Source organism: Solenopsis invicta, chromosome 1 (genome assembly GCF_016802725.1).
Source record: "Solenopsis invicta isolate M01_SB chromosome 1, UNIL_Sinv_3.0, whole genome shotgun sequence".
Classification (NCBI taxonomy): Eukaryota; Metazoa; Arthropoda; class Insecta; order Hymenoptera; family Formicidae; genus Solenopsis; species Solenopsis invicta.
Window position 1 is genome coordinate 12,548,418 of NC_052664.1, and position 16,280 is coordinate 12,564,697.

Genomic DNA, 16,280 nt, shown 5'->3' on the forward strand with positions numbered 1-16,280 from the left:
CAACCTCGACGCAATTTGTCTCTTTCGCGTAAACATAACAATGATTCATTTTGTCGCTGATGTGACATTTACAGAAAAATCTTACAATCTCGCGACATGACGTGCGTGCCACGAAAAGGATTACGTTTAGAATTTGTACGGATCTTCGAGCCAACTATAAAATGTTATCTCTTAATGTGAACAGATAAAGTAATTTGTTTAACTCTTTTTTTTATTATCATCATTAATCTAAAAAATATTTATTTAAGGATAATTAATATCTATAATTTCTGTAGGAACAATAATTGGCAATAATAACTTTCTTTTTACTAATACACATAAATTTCTTTTTTTTTCTATGCATTGAGCGGTTCGAAGAAATAACATCGATTTGCTTAAACCATTTCTCTCCGTTTTAAGACGTCTTTTCTTCCGTTACGGTAGAGACGCGATTTTCTCAAATATTCGTAGGGTACAAAGCCGCTCTCTCGCTTGGCGCGCTACTGCCGGAGCAATATATATCAGGCATAATGGATATTAATTAGAGTGTATTTTAATAGAGGAACAATTAAGAAAGTGGGTCGCACGACCAGCGTAAGAAGGGGCAAGGCAAGAGTGGCAGCGACCGCGATTTACGTCGTGGGGGAAGAGAGATCGCACGCAAGAGTTTTACACTGTAGGTTCCATTATCTGTCTTCAGCGGCATAATAGAAGTCCCTCTAATTAGAATGTGCCGCGAGATGCTTTTGTCCTTGGGTAAAAAAAAAGGAAGAGACGAAAGGACGAGAGGAAAAGACGCAACCGGAAGGAACGAGAGAAGGAGAACACGCTCCTCTCGTCGCTCGACCAGCCGATTTATCTCTGTTCCGCCTTTCTCACGGCTTCCTTTTTTTTTTTATCAAATCATAAAGTTCCTCGACTCTCTCGCGGTGATTCTTCTTCGGCGAGTGCCTGAAAAACCTCTCGCTACTCGCCATTGTGAATCCCGCGAGACGAACTGTTTTGACGTTTGTATAAGTTTTTGGCTCGCAACGCGCGAGTACACCGTTCCCACCCTCTATAATAAGATACACGGATGTAATATAACTCTCTTCTATAAGAGGGAGTCTTCTATAAGAGGACATAAATTTGAAAGTTCTCGCGGTCCAGAAGCCACTTTCGTTCCACCCTACTAATTATGACGTGAGATTTATACCGTGGCCATTAAGACTTATCCGCACAAATAAGTATGACTTTGCGCCGAGAATAAATTACTCGATTTATCTCGTTCGGTTTATTACGCGCGAAACAAGTTGCGATGACTACAAAATATCGTGCCGCAAAGTACAAATCTTATACTCGACCCGCGGATTTCATTATACATGATTTTTTTCCGATTTGCTTTTTACACGATAGAAGCGGATAAAGAGAGATGGCAAGTGGAATATTGAGAAACAAATTGTTCTTTTAGAAAACAGGAGTTTTTTGGAATTGCCTCAGATCTTTTAATTGCAATAACTTCTGAACTCTCTTTGAATTGACATGGATAGATAAAAAATGATAGACAAAATTATGTTTGTAGTCTAGATGTTAGTTTCTTTAGCTAAATATGACTAAGAAACAAAACATATTATTATAAAACAATTTTAGGAAAAATACAAAAGTACAAAATATTTCATATAAGTAATGAGATTAAGTTATGAAGAAGCCTCGTATCACGATCATATTTGCGGTACTCATATATCATTAATGACAATTTCAAAGCTATTCTACAAATTGAATATATATATTAAAAAACTTGTATACACGTGGAAAAAACGATTTTATCAAAGTATTTAAATATAATATTTAGCCAGATACGGATCTGAAAATAATTTAATTGAACCATCAAAATAATTGTGATGGATATTCAAACGTGATGAGCAAGGCTGCAAAAAATTTTGACATTCTAGTAACTCAGTTTGAGAGTTTAACATAATTATTTTGACGGTCTAGCAAAATTATTTTCAGATCTATATCCAACCAAGTTTTTAGGTACTTGAGTAAAATCGTTCTTTCCATGTAGAAAAAACGGTTTTGTTGAAGTATCTAAAAATGTAGCTAGATACAGATCTGGAAATAAATTTGTTGGATCGTCAAAATAATTATAAAGGACATTCATGTATAAGCAATATTGAAAATCTTTTGACATTCTAGTAACTTTGAGCGTCTTATGTAATTATTTTTGTGATTTAATAAAATTGCATTATGTGATTTTAATTTTAGACACTACAATCCAAATACATAAATCTTAGATTTTTTTTTTTACTAAAAACAAATTTGTTAATAAAATTGCTTTATCACGTCACATTTTAGAGACAATTGGACTTATAATTGCTAAAAAAGATACTTTTTTGCTTATTTCTGAGCCAAAATAGCTTAAAAATGTGAAGTGACAGAGTAATTTGATTTACGGATTCGTTTTCAGCGAAGATACAGTCATTTTATTTGCAAATTTGTTTCTAAATGACAATAAATTTATATCATCTTTTCTAGTGGTCTAAAACAGTTTGAATATCATACAGTATTATTTTCAGATCTGTAGTCCATTAAATTTTTCGACACTTTAGCGGAACCATTTTTTCAAATATATTAATTTTAAGATTTAAAGAATTATTAATTAGTAATTTACATCGCTAAAAGGATCATAAGAGTATACTTTAAAATGCTTCGGAAAATGGCGTGATACTGCCATATTTTGCGAGACCAATCGATACCATATTATTGCCTTTGGCAGCGTGGCTGCCGTCTTTAAGTTAAACATCTCTGTCAGGCGGGAAGTTTCCGCGCTTCGGCAGATAAAATCCTTTAAGAGACGTAGAAAAAGGTCGACGTAAACGAAGAAGCGCACAGCGGGAAGGAGCGAGAGACTACGAGAGGATTTCACTTGAAGAAGAGAGTGGCGAGCGAGCGAAAACATTTGAATAGAAGCGTCCTGGATACTCGTTCCCTCGTACTTTCCGGTATCAACGCAGAGAGTGGCTCGATTCCCCAGCCGTCTGGAGGGAAAATTAAGGAGGGGGGAAGAGGACGATTGAAACTTTAATTGCGTGTACTTCGGACCTACCCCCGATCGATTCCTTCGTATCGGCGATCGGACGTTTACCGTCGCGATCCAAGTCGGCCGAGAGGGGTGAGGAGGGTCTTTAATCGATAAGATCTGACACCAAAGAAGCACGCGGAGGTAGCTGAAAGAGACTGTAGGCAATCGAAGCGTTCGATCGGATTCAATGAAGATGAGCAGGAACGGGGACGATCACGTGGTGGTGTCCGGACGGGTTTGGAGCGGAATAGAAAGAACGGAGCCAGAATTATGCAGATGCCGGATATCCGATGTAGGTAGTCGGGTATTCTTCTCCGGGCCGGTCCTTTAGCCAATAGACATCTGGGATTTCCTGAATTGAATGTAAATTACCTTTTGCTCCGTTCGCGAAACGGATCTATCGTTAAGCTCCTGCAAATAAGGGGGCACCCGCCGTCCTCTATCGCTTTCTACTCTCGCTCCCCATAGTCTTCCCCCATTTTTTTTTTCGCAGCAATAAGAACGCGAATTGCTCGTCGGCGAAGTGAGGAAGGCAGTGGCCGCGTCGACAAAGAGAAAGAGATGACGGGAAAGACCTACTTGGCGAGCAGAAAAACGGAGGAAATCCCCGACCTCTGCGCCAGAGCAGTTTCCTTCGTCACGTCGAACGTGCCGACGACCTGCCGGAGGGTAGATGGGGGCGGCGGGTGGCGTACATTAATTTTCCTACGTTGCGGCAGCAGTGGAATCGAATTTGCGCGGCATTGTCCGGTAATCGGATTTACTTAATGCACGAAACGACGCGTGATTAAACGGCCACGCGTGATACCCGCGGAGCCGCGGCGTAATGACCCGATCGTGCCTAATTGCAAGCGCAACAAGATGCGAAAATATTTTGGTACACTTGCGTCCTATGGGCAGATTCAAAATATAAAATTTTTAATAAATTAAAATTTCGCGAAAAAAGGTAAAATGTTATGGAACACGTTTTATATTTAAGGATGTTTTGCCCGAACATTGGCTCTGAATTTAGCTTCAAAGAAGAAAACTGCAAGTTTAATTTATATAATTATAATGGTTTTTGCAGCGAAAATCATTATATTTTGCTGCAATTTTAAATAAATAATTTTTAAACAAGTAAGTGGATCTTAATAAATGTTTGCACAAATATTTATTGTATTTAAAGTTTTATAAGAATATGTAAAAATTTAATTGATAATGCGATTTTCCCAACAAAGCAAATATAATAAATACTGCAAACTTGATTTTTACATAAAAATCAAGAGTAAACAAAAAATTAAACAATCATGAAACTAATAAGTGAATTGTGCTCAAATTTTACACGGATACTTAAACAAAATATTAGAAAATTGTCTAAAATTTTTATATTTTTGGTAATGTTTTGAGATACGACACATTCATCCTTAAACAAGGTTGGTTTAGTTTGATCTTTTTTACGCTCTTTCGATCATTTAAATTTATTTATTAACAAAAATGTGAAAAATTTTTCAAAGCTATTAAAAATGACAGTTTAATAGAATTCTTGTTGAACGTGGGCGTCGAAAGCGATCTTTAAATTTTTGTAGGCAATTTTTATGTTTTGTTTTATCGACGAATCAAAAATCCGAGCGTCGCTCTAGCGCTACATTGTTTGCGTCGTAGCCGATCGCTCACGAGTAACGTATGCAAATCGATCGATCATCGTTGTCGAGAAGAGCAGTCTCGCGCACGCCGCGCGTTTATGCACCGAGCAAATTAATTGGTCTACATCCCCCATACCCCCTCTTCTCCCCACCGACCGCTATCACTCGCATTTACATAAGCGCGCGCGCTCGAGTTCGCGTTTCCTGCGTCAATTTCGTTATTACTTGAGTGGCCGGCACGGTTCGTCCAACCCCCGCAATTTCACACCAACCTTCGGGCCGAGCCGAGCCGAGCCGCCCTATCGAAAAGACCGGACCGGTTCAGACGGGGCGTTAGTAATGTGTGCGAGCGCGATGAAATGCAAACAGGCGCAATATTATTCATTGTTCGTCGGCTTTACACGTACCGGGCTTTGCCGTTGCTCGGCAGACTCGGAATGACGCCAGGGACGGATTCTATTTGCTTTACGACTGAAAAACGTCCACGTCGTAATTAATCAAATGCATTTGCTCGGCGCGTGTCTGCTTCTTTTTTTTTCCACGTTTACGTCTCGCGCGAAATATCCGCGTTCCGCTGCCCGCTTGTGCAAACACGAAGTTCTGGATCACTCGCTTTGAGTCGATGCTACTGTATTTGCAACATTTACGAAAGTGTATTGTATACGGTTTTACAATATTCCTCGCCAATTGTATTGACGTTTGCTTTCGCGTGTCATACGCGTAACAAAATATCGCGAGCGGGTTCCAAGAAGTATTAAAACATTAATTCTTTATTTGTTATTTTAATGCGTTTAAATAAAGTTTTACAGAGATCGGGATGATATTATTTTCTCCACAATATATCATTACATCTTTCAATGCATTGTTCTGCAAGACTCAAATGTTCTAAAACTTTTATCGTAACAAAGCTAAAAGTTTTTCACCAAGTTTGTACAATTGTACAAATCTCACTGCACATTTTTGAAACAATTAAAACAAAATAATTGCAATCGTGCAACATATTAGGTGTATTCACTAAATCTCGTAGATATATTCTATAAATCTTCAAAACGAATGAAACTTCACTCTAAAAGAGTAAAGATTCAAATCTTGTGCAATTTTTTGTGAATGATGCGTCACTCTATGAAATTTAGAAATTACGAATAATCACGATTTTTTAAAGCTAAATTAAAATGTTACTTTACAGTTAATTAATTTTTGCGTTCTTTTACAGTTATATAATTATTAAAAATGACATATAGTGGGCGTGTAGCTCAATGTAACTTTAAAAAATATTCAATTTAGTACTGATAAAAATTGCAACAGATAAAGTGCATATTTGACATAGTTTTCACGAATTCCAACAAAGCAAAAACTGCTGGAAAAAAAACGAATCGATTTATTCTTTTCTCGGTGAAGAGGTTATATCGCACGATGCGTGCGCGTTTTGATTTAAGCGGTTATTTCAATTTGATTGACAAACAACGCCTTGGAGACTCTCGGAAGTGCGACAACGATGATTTGGAGCAACTGCTCGCTGAAAATTTGGCACGAAGACGCAAGAAGAGATTGCAGTTAGGAGTAATGCAGCGAATCCTTTCCAAATGCCTACACGATAGGAAAAGATCTAAAAAGAAGGAAAATGTGTTCCGCGCAAATTCACTGAAGCCAACAAAAATCAGCGAGTGGTTCTCTATTCTCAATAAGTAGCGCAAAAAGTTTTTTTTTTGTGGAAAATTGTTACGGGCAATGAAAAAATGAATACTTTATGACAATCCGAAACACAAGAAGTCATGGATAAATCTCAGCGAATCATCACCAAAGCCCGAACGTTTTGGAAAGAATATTCTGCTCTGCGTTTGGTGGGATGTCAAGAATGTTATTTATTACGAGCTAGCTGTTGGAACCGAGTGAAATAGTTACTACGGACTTGTATCAATTAATTCGCTTGAGTCAGGAATTGGAACGAAACCGCCCGTATACTGGTAAAGGAGGACGTCCTGCGAAATTGCTGCATGCCAACGCCAGGTCACACGTTGCACCTAACACAAAAGACATCATAATAAGTCTTGGCTGGGACGTCTTGCAGCACTCGGCGTATTTCACAGACACAGCCTTCGGATTACCATTATTTCAGTTGATGCGGTACGCCTTGTCCGATACACATTTCGAATTAGTGATTGAGATTCAAAAATGACTTAACTTTATCACTTAAAAATATTGCATTTTTCTAAAATGTCATTTATAAACGATGGCTTAAATGTAACAGAAAACAATACTTTAATTAAAAATTTTATTTTATTTTAAAATAAAATATATCTTGAATTTGACGAAAGAGAAATGAATTATTTAATAGTAAATCACATGCAAATTATTAATATCAATCAGAAACGTTTGGCCTTAATAGTAATAAACATAAACAAACGATAACAACAAACGACTTATGAATTGAAGCATATAGAAACGTGCAAAATATCAAACTCAAAAACTTTACCATTTCGTTCATGATTCTGTTAAATTATTTGCGAAATCTGTCATAATTGTGGAACTTGCCGCAGTTCTATAATAAGTTCGAACTTGCATGTTACCGCGATCGAAACGACGGACGATGTCCGTTTATTGTTCTACAAATGGGTAAAATTCGTCGAAATGCACCTCGTTCCTTGTTTTTTGTTTGTTTTATGTTTCGTAATGATGCACGATAGGCGAGTATCGATGGTTCCTAGAAGCATTAAAATGTTAAAACAGCAGACCGATCGAATACCGTTTGTACTCAAGGACTCACTACATAATTCCAACGGGCAACAATTGAACCGTGCTGTAATAATGTAACCGTCCATCATAGTCGAATGTGTAACGAGTCCAAGTTCGCGTGTCAGCGCGTCCGAAATGATTACTATTCTATGATTTCATTCATAATACAGTAAATCATTGCCTCTACGTTCTGGGGGAATGCGCGACCGCGCATAAGCGCAATAAATAATTAGCCGGTGAATTTGCTGAAAATTCACGGTCTATCTAACTTTGTTATGGCTCTTGGTGCATGCGAATGGCGAGTAGAAACACAACATCAAAAAGATGCAATCGAGTTATTTACATTCTTCATGCGTCTTTTTCAATGCATAAAATTTCATATTTAAAGAAGTACACTAGTACATAAACCACATCACGCACACGCGCGCAAATTGGATAAATTATATGACTCACTATGAGCAATACAGTTTCCTTGTTTATATTTTATGATTATATATGTATTCTATTTTTGTTGTTTTTTTTGTATATTAAAATTATTAATTCAAATAATAATAAAAAAATAAATTTTTTATTTACTATTTGCATATTTCTTTTCCGACAACAAATTACGTTATTGAAAAATACTGAATTGGTAATCGACTCGATCATGATAGTTTTAAACAAAAAGTTATTATTAAAATTAGTATTTGTTTTGTCTCTTTGATAATTATATCATTAGCGATTCTTTGTTTCTCTCTGGATTATAGCTTCTTTGCAATACGAAAAGAAAATTCTATTCGCTGGTAGCGCTAAGCGGAGTTGGCACAACCCAATGTTAATGGATCGCATTTTTCTTTTTCTAGTAAAACCGTATCGCGTCTGCAAAACTTTTCCTCGAGCCAATTTTACGTTCGCCCTTTGGCGACGTAGGTTCCTTTGTAACAAGTTGGCTCGCGACAAGCGCGACGGTGGACAGAAAAATAGTCGACCGGGCGAAAAAAACGCGAGAACAAGAAAAGAGGTGAAGGAGGGAAGGTGCTCACTAGCTAAAGCTGCAATTCTAAATTAGCTTGGCTGGCGTAGTTTGTTGTACGGCCAAGGAACTCTCGATAAACTTGCACGCAAAAAGTGGATTTTTATCACTGTGTGAGATATCCTATCATACTTGAATTAGTTCTCTTAATCTTCGAACTGTTTCCATTTGTAGTCCTCCTTTATCATCGTCAGTGAAGACTTTACTGGTCAGAAGCAAAAATGCAGTATTAAATATCACTTATACGATACATTTTAATATTCTTCCATTCCTCTTCAAATTTGTAAATATGTACTACACGATTTTACATAAAATTTAATATAAATGAAAAATTTAAATAATTAATTAAAATAATAACGAACAATGATCAAGGCTCAAATATATACGATATACAAACAAATATAAATATAAATATAAATGGTCGTTAAAAATAAATTTGTTCCAAAATATTACATGTATTACGTTTATATTTATTGTTATCTGTCTAAATGTTATTAAACTTTATATACATTACTGAAGATGATATGATATAAATCGTAACGTCTGTTATCATCATATTCAAAATTGTTTATAATATTATCATTAAAAACCTTGTTTGGTTCGTGACTTGTAACTTTCATGTTGTATATTAATTACATTTTAAATCGATAAAAGAATTGTACTTAAACTTTCAGAAGAGATATTCAAATGTAATAATAATCTATGAAAAAAATCTATAAAATTTTTATATTTCTGGGAATGCTTTGATACATATGACAAATTTAAAAAAACGGTGATAAACGAGTTATTAGAGAAATGATTAAATTTTAACGAAACATAAAAACTTTTTAAAGTATTCCATTCAGCTGTAAATATTTGACGAGCTAAAATAGATAAATATTAATTATTATTACCATAACATATTTAAATTAATTATTTCTGTTATAATACTATTGTGATATTTAAACACCAAAAAAAATGCATCAAACTGTATCAATAATTTAATTTTTTAAGTTTTAATAATTTAACTTTTCAAAATATTTGTATTGATCGGTTTGATTGTTTTCACAAACAACTAACATTGTTGAGAAGCATATAATTTTAACAAGGTTCTTTTATGTCACATTATATCATATCATTAACAAGTAATTTAATTAAAGAAATAGCAGCAGTCTTTCTGCCCCATGGAAAACTGAGTTTAAAGAGAGCATACGTCCACTTCAAACATGACGTCTCATTTTATGTAATGAAAACGCTCTATCCTTATTCTACTTTGGAGCACTGTCGAGAACTTTCCCGAAGAAGTTAAGAAGTCAAGTGCGCCACGTAATACCTAAAAACTGAAGCGATGCAAGGAGGATGTCGTACTACGTACGTCAAGACCCAGTTCGCCCATGAAGCGAAGAGCTGTCAGTTAGAAACAAAAAAAAAAAAAAAAACAAGAAAAGAAGACTGCGTACTTTGGTTGCCCGCTTCTCCCCTCTTCCTTCTCAACCCTCGAAGTTTATTCCCGCATTATTGCATGTTGAAGTATCGAACTGCGGAAATTATTCGTAGGTAGATGAGGAGGTACAAGTTATGCGAGGTAGATGGTGTCAATATGTTTTAGCTATTCACCCGAGAAAATTAATTTTCTTTTAATATCTCTTAGAGAGAGAGAGAGAGAGAGAGACTTATATAAAAGTACTAATTAATCTTATTCCGTGTAATCTTTCCTGCAGAAACGATTTTATGTAAATAACTCCCGATATAATTCTTGATTGAATAATCTGTATTATTTCAAATACTTTAAAGTACGTCTTGTGCCATGTATACGCCGTGGAAAAATTTACATGTACCTTTTATGCAGATTATAGTACATTGTTGCTTTTTGCCTCTTTCATAGCTCCTGAATTAAATTCCTTCGTTCTTTCTTCTTTACTTTATTTGAATTTTCACATTTTTCCATGTTTCTTTCAGACGTGGCACGTAAACGTGCTCGTTTCCAACATAATTTGAAGCCGATAATTATTTATGACGATCGAATTTTCATTTTCGATTTTAGATAAGATAATTATATCTACGATGATAACCAATTATATCCAAAATGATACAGAAAATTATACCTTTTGGGACAATTACATTGTAACGAATACCTTTCGGTCTGTCATCGAAAACACTTTTTGATAAAGACGGAATTGAGTACAAAAATGTATGCCTATGCCATCAAAGTCGAAGTGTATATCCAGAATGAAATATGACGCAGACGGTCGACAGTGCCGTAGTAGAGAAAGATTATGTGTCCGTAGAAAAACTGACTCTTCTCCACCGGTAAATAAGATCCTTCGCGTTCTGCCACTTGCTCTTCAGTCCTTGAATCCAATCCCCGGGTCCTCCTCTCGCGCTTCCATCTCCTCCAAGGAACGAGCCGGAGAGACGTTGCTTACTTCGCGAAGGTGGAAAGCGCTTTTTTTGTGCCTCTTAAGCTCAGGCTACACTTTTCTCGCCTCGGTGCTCCGAACGGAATATCAGTTTACGCGCGGAACCTTCTCAACGCTTCTTCTTCTCCCAGCTTTCACCTTTGTAGTAGAATATGGCCGCCCACTCGTGCCGATCTTTTAAAGATTCTTCCACCATGTTCGTGCAACGCGCGAGGGCATATCCGATATCGCTGCCAATAAAAACTGCGAGTGTTTCAGTTCCACTTTTGCGCGCCCCTCGCTAAATTACGCCCGAGAGGACAGATACTTACAATAGTTCGATACTATAAAAAGTATCGATATCTTGTTCCCAATATCAGCTATTTCCGAATCCTTTAAAATAACGACGTCGAATATATATTGTCTTTCTAAGACTTAAATTATCTATTTTAATATTCCGTCTGCTATTTCAGTAAAGATTATATGCAATATATGTTCATGCAATAATGTTCTTAATGTTCTTAATAACTCGTATGCTACGAAAAAAGTTTTATATCAATTTGATAAGATATTATATAAAACGTATATTTTTGAAAACTATTTTAAATCTGTATAATACTGAACTCTGTTAATAATTTTATATTAATTTATATTAATTTTATATTGTTCCTTATTGTTCTAGATTTAAAATAACAATAAACAATAATTTAGGCTTAAATATATTAAAGAAAAAAATAATACCAAAGTTATGGATTACGAGCTGAGCATTGTTCTTAAATTAATTGAATAACACAATATTATAAAATTAAATTGATAATCAATTTAATAATATTTATTTTAATTGATAATCAATTTATTAATACTGATGCTAACAAGCATCTATATAAAAAATATTAAATTATACATATTTTTAAGTAATTTAAAAATATTTATAAAGTTTAAAATCTTAAATAAAATGTAACATTGAAAATAGATTTATTATAATTTTTGTTAGAAAATCTCTGTATAAAAATGTTCTTCTAAAACGATTATAAATTTTTGAAAATGAGTTCTTGAATATGAGAATTTATGTATTATAGCATATTAAATATGATTTATTCTTGAATATAAGAATTTATTTATTATAGTAATTACTCAAGTAACTAACAATCAAATTCTATGATGTGAATTATTAACATTTAATTGTACTTATAATTTTACATTTTTCCGCGATACTTTCCTGACAATGAGTAAAACCGAAGCAAAGACCAGGACACCTTATATAAGATTGAAAAGATATTTACGATGAATTTCTGACTAAGAACACCACTCACGGACATTTTCGTTTATGTTTACACGATCTCTACCTAGGTAATAATATCGCGCTACGACCTTAGTTTGCGGACAAATCCCATCTAGCCCGCAGTTTGACTCGTGCTGCGGGCCGGTACGCAGACTTTACTAACCGCTTGTGATCCTCATCCGTTCTTAGCAATTAATCTTCATTCGATTTTCCAAACGTCGTTCGATAATTGGTTCACGTTCCCTTCCTGAATAATTCCAAGTGTTTTGTATGTGCTGGTGATTTAGACCGTACCAATTCTTTTTGGTAAGTAGGCGAATATGCGAACTATTTTCGTATTTTCGAGAACGTTTTATTTTTCGAATTACTTCGAGAATTTTCTTAAAGCAGTCTCCTTGCACGATTAGTATTCTTAATATGTTGTATGATATAATCAGTAAACTTAATCATTTATTAAATAATATATTGTTTGTAATATTGCTTCCCTTTGAAATTGAATATTATATTGCATCTATTATCTGAAATAACGTTGTACAGATTTAGTTTAACAATTATTTTTCATGCGTAGCTATATATATATAAAATATTAAGCAATTTTTATTATTCAGTTTTTATTTTTAATTAAATTAAAAATTTTTCAGATATTTTCATGATTATATAAAATTTAAATTTATGTTTTATGTTAATCCTTCCATGGACTCTTTTTACTTTTTATGTTATTTAATTAATTTTATTATTTATTTAACATTTTGTGTCGTTAAACACAAGAGATTTATGCAATATGATTAAGCCGTTTGAAGTATATTAATATGGGGATAATAAAGTTCTGTTAATATTATTAACACGGCATATTGCTTCAATAATATTGATCGTGCAAGGGTCCTTTGCGTCGGACCGTGATCTCCGTCGATATCGCGTCAAGTGCGTTCATTCAAGTTAATTAAACGTAACAGGACACTCTTCGTCTCCTATGAGGTTCACCAGTTAATAAAATTTGAATTTCAAATTCCGTCGTCGCGAGTTGCCGGCAAAACGAACAGCGTCGAACGACGACGGTTATCGATGCCGCTGACATTAAATGTTTGGAAATTTTTTTTTTTTTTTTTGTTATATCGATTGCAGCACACATTGTGTAACTCGAGAAGGAACGATCAATGTTCGAGTCCTGCGTGCAGATCCTGAACGCACCGCTGAATGCGATAGACTCGGAAAGTATGCTCGATTTTAAGTTGTTCACTAGTGGGACAATGCAACTGGATCAGAATAACAATAACAACAACAATATGCTGCAACAGCCAGATCGGTAAGAGAAAAGAATCTCACTCATATTTTTATACGTACTGATTGAAACGATAGTCTCGATGCGTACGTTTCGATATTCATATAATTTGATGAATTGATTCAAATTTTAATTAACATTAGCTGCAATCTTGTAAAAAGCAAGATTGCTGCTTTACACATGTATATAATTGTGCATCAAATTTATTTTATTCTGCAATTTTAATCAAAATAACAGAAATAGCAATATCGTGAAACATATAAATCGATAAATATAAAACTTATTGTTTCGCATACCTCGCGTATTGATTTTTATTTTATGATTGGGCCATGACACGACAGCAATAGTAACATGAGATATATTGAATACAATTGAAAAGAAAAAGTTACAATGCTGTCCGTTTTAATTTCCATTTGATTTTGCAACTGAATACAGTTAGAACACACATTAGGAAAACAAAATAACAAAACAAAAATATACAAGAAAATTTCTTTATATACTGATTTTCAATTTTTAATATAAATTAATTTCAATTATATTTTAATTTTAGACTACGTTTCTCTTATTTAGAAATGAAAATTAGTATAGCAGATTCTACAGGCAATTTTTGTCTTTTTGGACTATAATTTCAATACAGCTCTAATCGAATTTAACAATTTAAATAAACAGTTGTTCCAGGATAAATAGTTATGCGTTCAGAGAAAGAGAAAGAGAGAGAGAGAGAGAGAGAGAGAGAGAGAGAGGGCGGAAGGCAAGGTTATTTACTTCCTTCTAGAAAAAATGTAAGAGACAAATAGAAATAGAACATAAGATAAATATAAATAAAAAAGTTACAATATTTGTCAAAAAAATAGTAATTGTTGACTATTTTATTTATAATATTTAAACGTCGTGTTCTTTATACATAACAAAGAGTCACCTTACAAATCATTTTTTGGAAATTACTCTTTAATCACTTAAATAAATAAATGATAAATAATATATAATTATCATAATTTAGAAAATAAATAAATAAAAATTAATGTAACATTTAGATAATGTATTTAAGAGTTTCTTTGATAGAGGATATATTTTCTCTTTATAAGGTATATTTTATCTGAAAGTAGCGATGGGATAAAAGACTTAATGCAAAACTGTATCAATAAACGAACGAGATAATTAATAATTAACGAAGACAGTCTCGCTTAAGTTTCTTGCTCTTACCGAGTTCGTTTGAGAGAATCGATTATAAAGGCAACTTTCGCGCTCAGCTTTTTTTCCTTGCGCTCAGCTCTTTTTAATTGGTTGCCCGCCTAGCATCGTGGCCCTTTAGCCAATTAGTACGTTACAAAAATGCTACGCTATCTTTCCATCAAGATTTTTTTCAATGCAAATTTTTAATCGACTTGCTTCTTCCATTTGCATAGATATTGTAGATATTTACGTAATATTAAAAAAAAAGTGTATCCTGTACATGTATTTTTCATTATTTCTTTTTTATACCATATATTTGTCATTAGTTAAAATTATAAAACGATACATATAAACGTTACATTAAAAACAAATGCTTTTATGTTTTTAAATTAAAAACGGTTTCATTTGTTTCTCCTTTTTTTTAAATTTTGATTTAAAATTTTTTTATTTTTATTTTACTTCCAATGTACACAAAATATCTTATTAAAAACAATATGAATGAAACTAACAACAATTTATATTGACTATTTTATATAAAATAATTTCTACAAACTGTTTTATATTTAATGGATTTATAAATTAATTACTTGTAATATTTATAATATTTTACGTGTAGCGTTTGATTTTTGACACATAATTAACATTTTTTATTAAAAAAGAAGCACGATTTTTTTCATGAAAAATGCTGCTCAATTTTTAATATTTTACATATTTCAAGTTTTATACTATTCTCTTTGTATTATTCTATATTTGTTTTTTTAATTATCTGTATCAGATCGGTTGTATGACCGATATTTTGATCTATAGAATAGATTTTTCCATTGAAGTGTTGCAAGCAAAAAACGTGCGTATAAGTCGGTTGTCGTTAAGTGTTCCATTCTTTCTTGTACACTTCTACAGAAGGAGGAGTCGTGAGCAAGAGTCGTTAAAGAGTTTCGCACCATCAAGTTTTGGCCGACTCTCTTTCTCTCTCTCTCTCTTTCTCTCTCTCTTTCCGTCGTCATTCCATTTTCGTCTCTTTTCTTCTCCAAAGCTCGCTTACATTAACGAAGTTGCGACGGTAGCAGACATTAACTTGCAAGGCTGTAGGCACCTATCAGCTTGATTATTTTTCAGTTAACACTATGCTATTGTTTAAAGAACAACAAAGGAAAGTAGAAATGGGGCACAGTAAAATGTAGTTAGCATCAAAACAGAAATGTAAGAAAGAACTTTTTTATAAAATATTTTAATAATTGTAATTGTAAGAAAAATTTGTTTTTAAATGTAAAAAATATCTAAATTGAAAAATGGTATCTACCAAATATATACATTTTTATTTCTTTTTCATTACATGCATTAGATTTAAATTTTTTATTAACTCTAATTTTAATTATGATAAACGTTATTGAGATTGGTTTTAATGTAAATTTTTGTTCTTTGCTTACACTATCTATTACAATATTTTTGTTTTTTAATTTTCTTTAAAAATAAAAATGCGATAACAAATATTATTGAAAAATTAACCAAAGTTTTGAAACTAAAAGAAGACGTACTATATGATTTACGGGTACAGCTGTTGATTATCCGCGTTGAGTATCCATATAATTCAACTATCTAATATCCGATAATTATCTGATATCCGGATACACAGCAACCATGCCATTATGTGTGTCACAAGATTTTATTTCCCATTAATTAGCTCAGAGCATCGACAATGCCTCTACTTGAAACATAAGCGTTTGCACATTTAATCGGTTAATTATCAAGAACGCGGGGAAG

The 16,280-nt window shown here is 33.6% G+C and overlaps 1 protein-coding gene across 24 annotated transcripts in view; it reads left to right on the forward strand.

Moving 5' to 3' along the window:
* The window catches only part of LOC105193379 (CUGBP Elav-like family member 2), a 688,840-nt gene that overhangs the window by 417,493 nt on the left and 255,067 nt on the right, over window positions 1–16,280 (forward strand). Inside the window, exons 1-2 of one of the 24 annotated variants that reach the window (XM_039450453.1) lie at window positions 11,790–12,373; window positions 13,190–13,370. The exons of the other annotated variants lie outside the window; for them this stretch is intronic. Coding sequence (XP_039306387.1) covers window positions 13,222–13,370 — 149 coding nt within the window. The 5' untranslated portion in view covers window positions 11,790–12,373; window positions 13,190–13,221. Of the gene's footprint in view, window positions 1–11,789; window positions 12,374–13,189; window positions 13,371–16,280 lie in introns of those variants that run through there. 24 annotated transcript variants of the gene reach the window in all.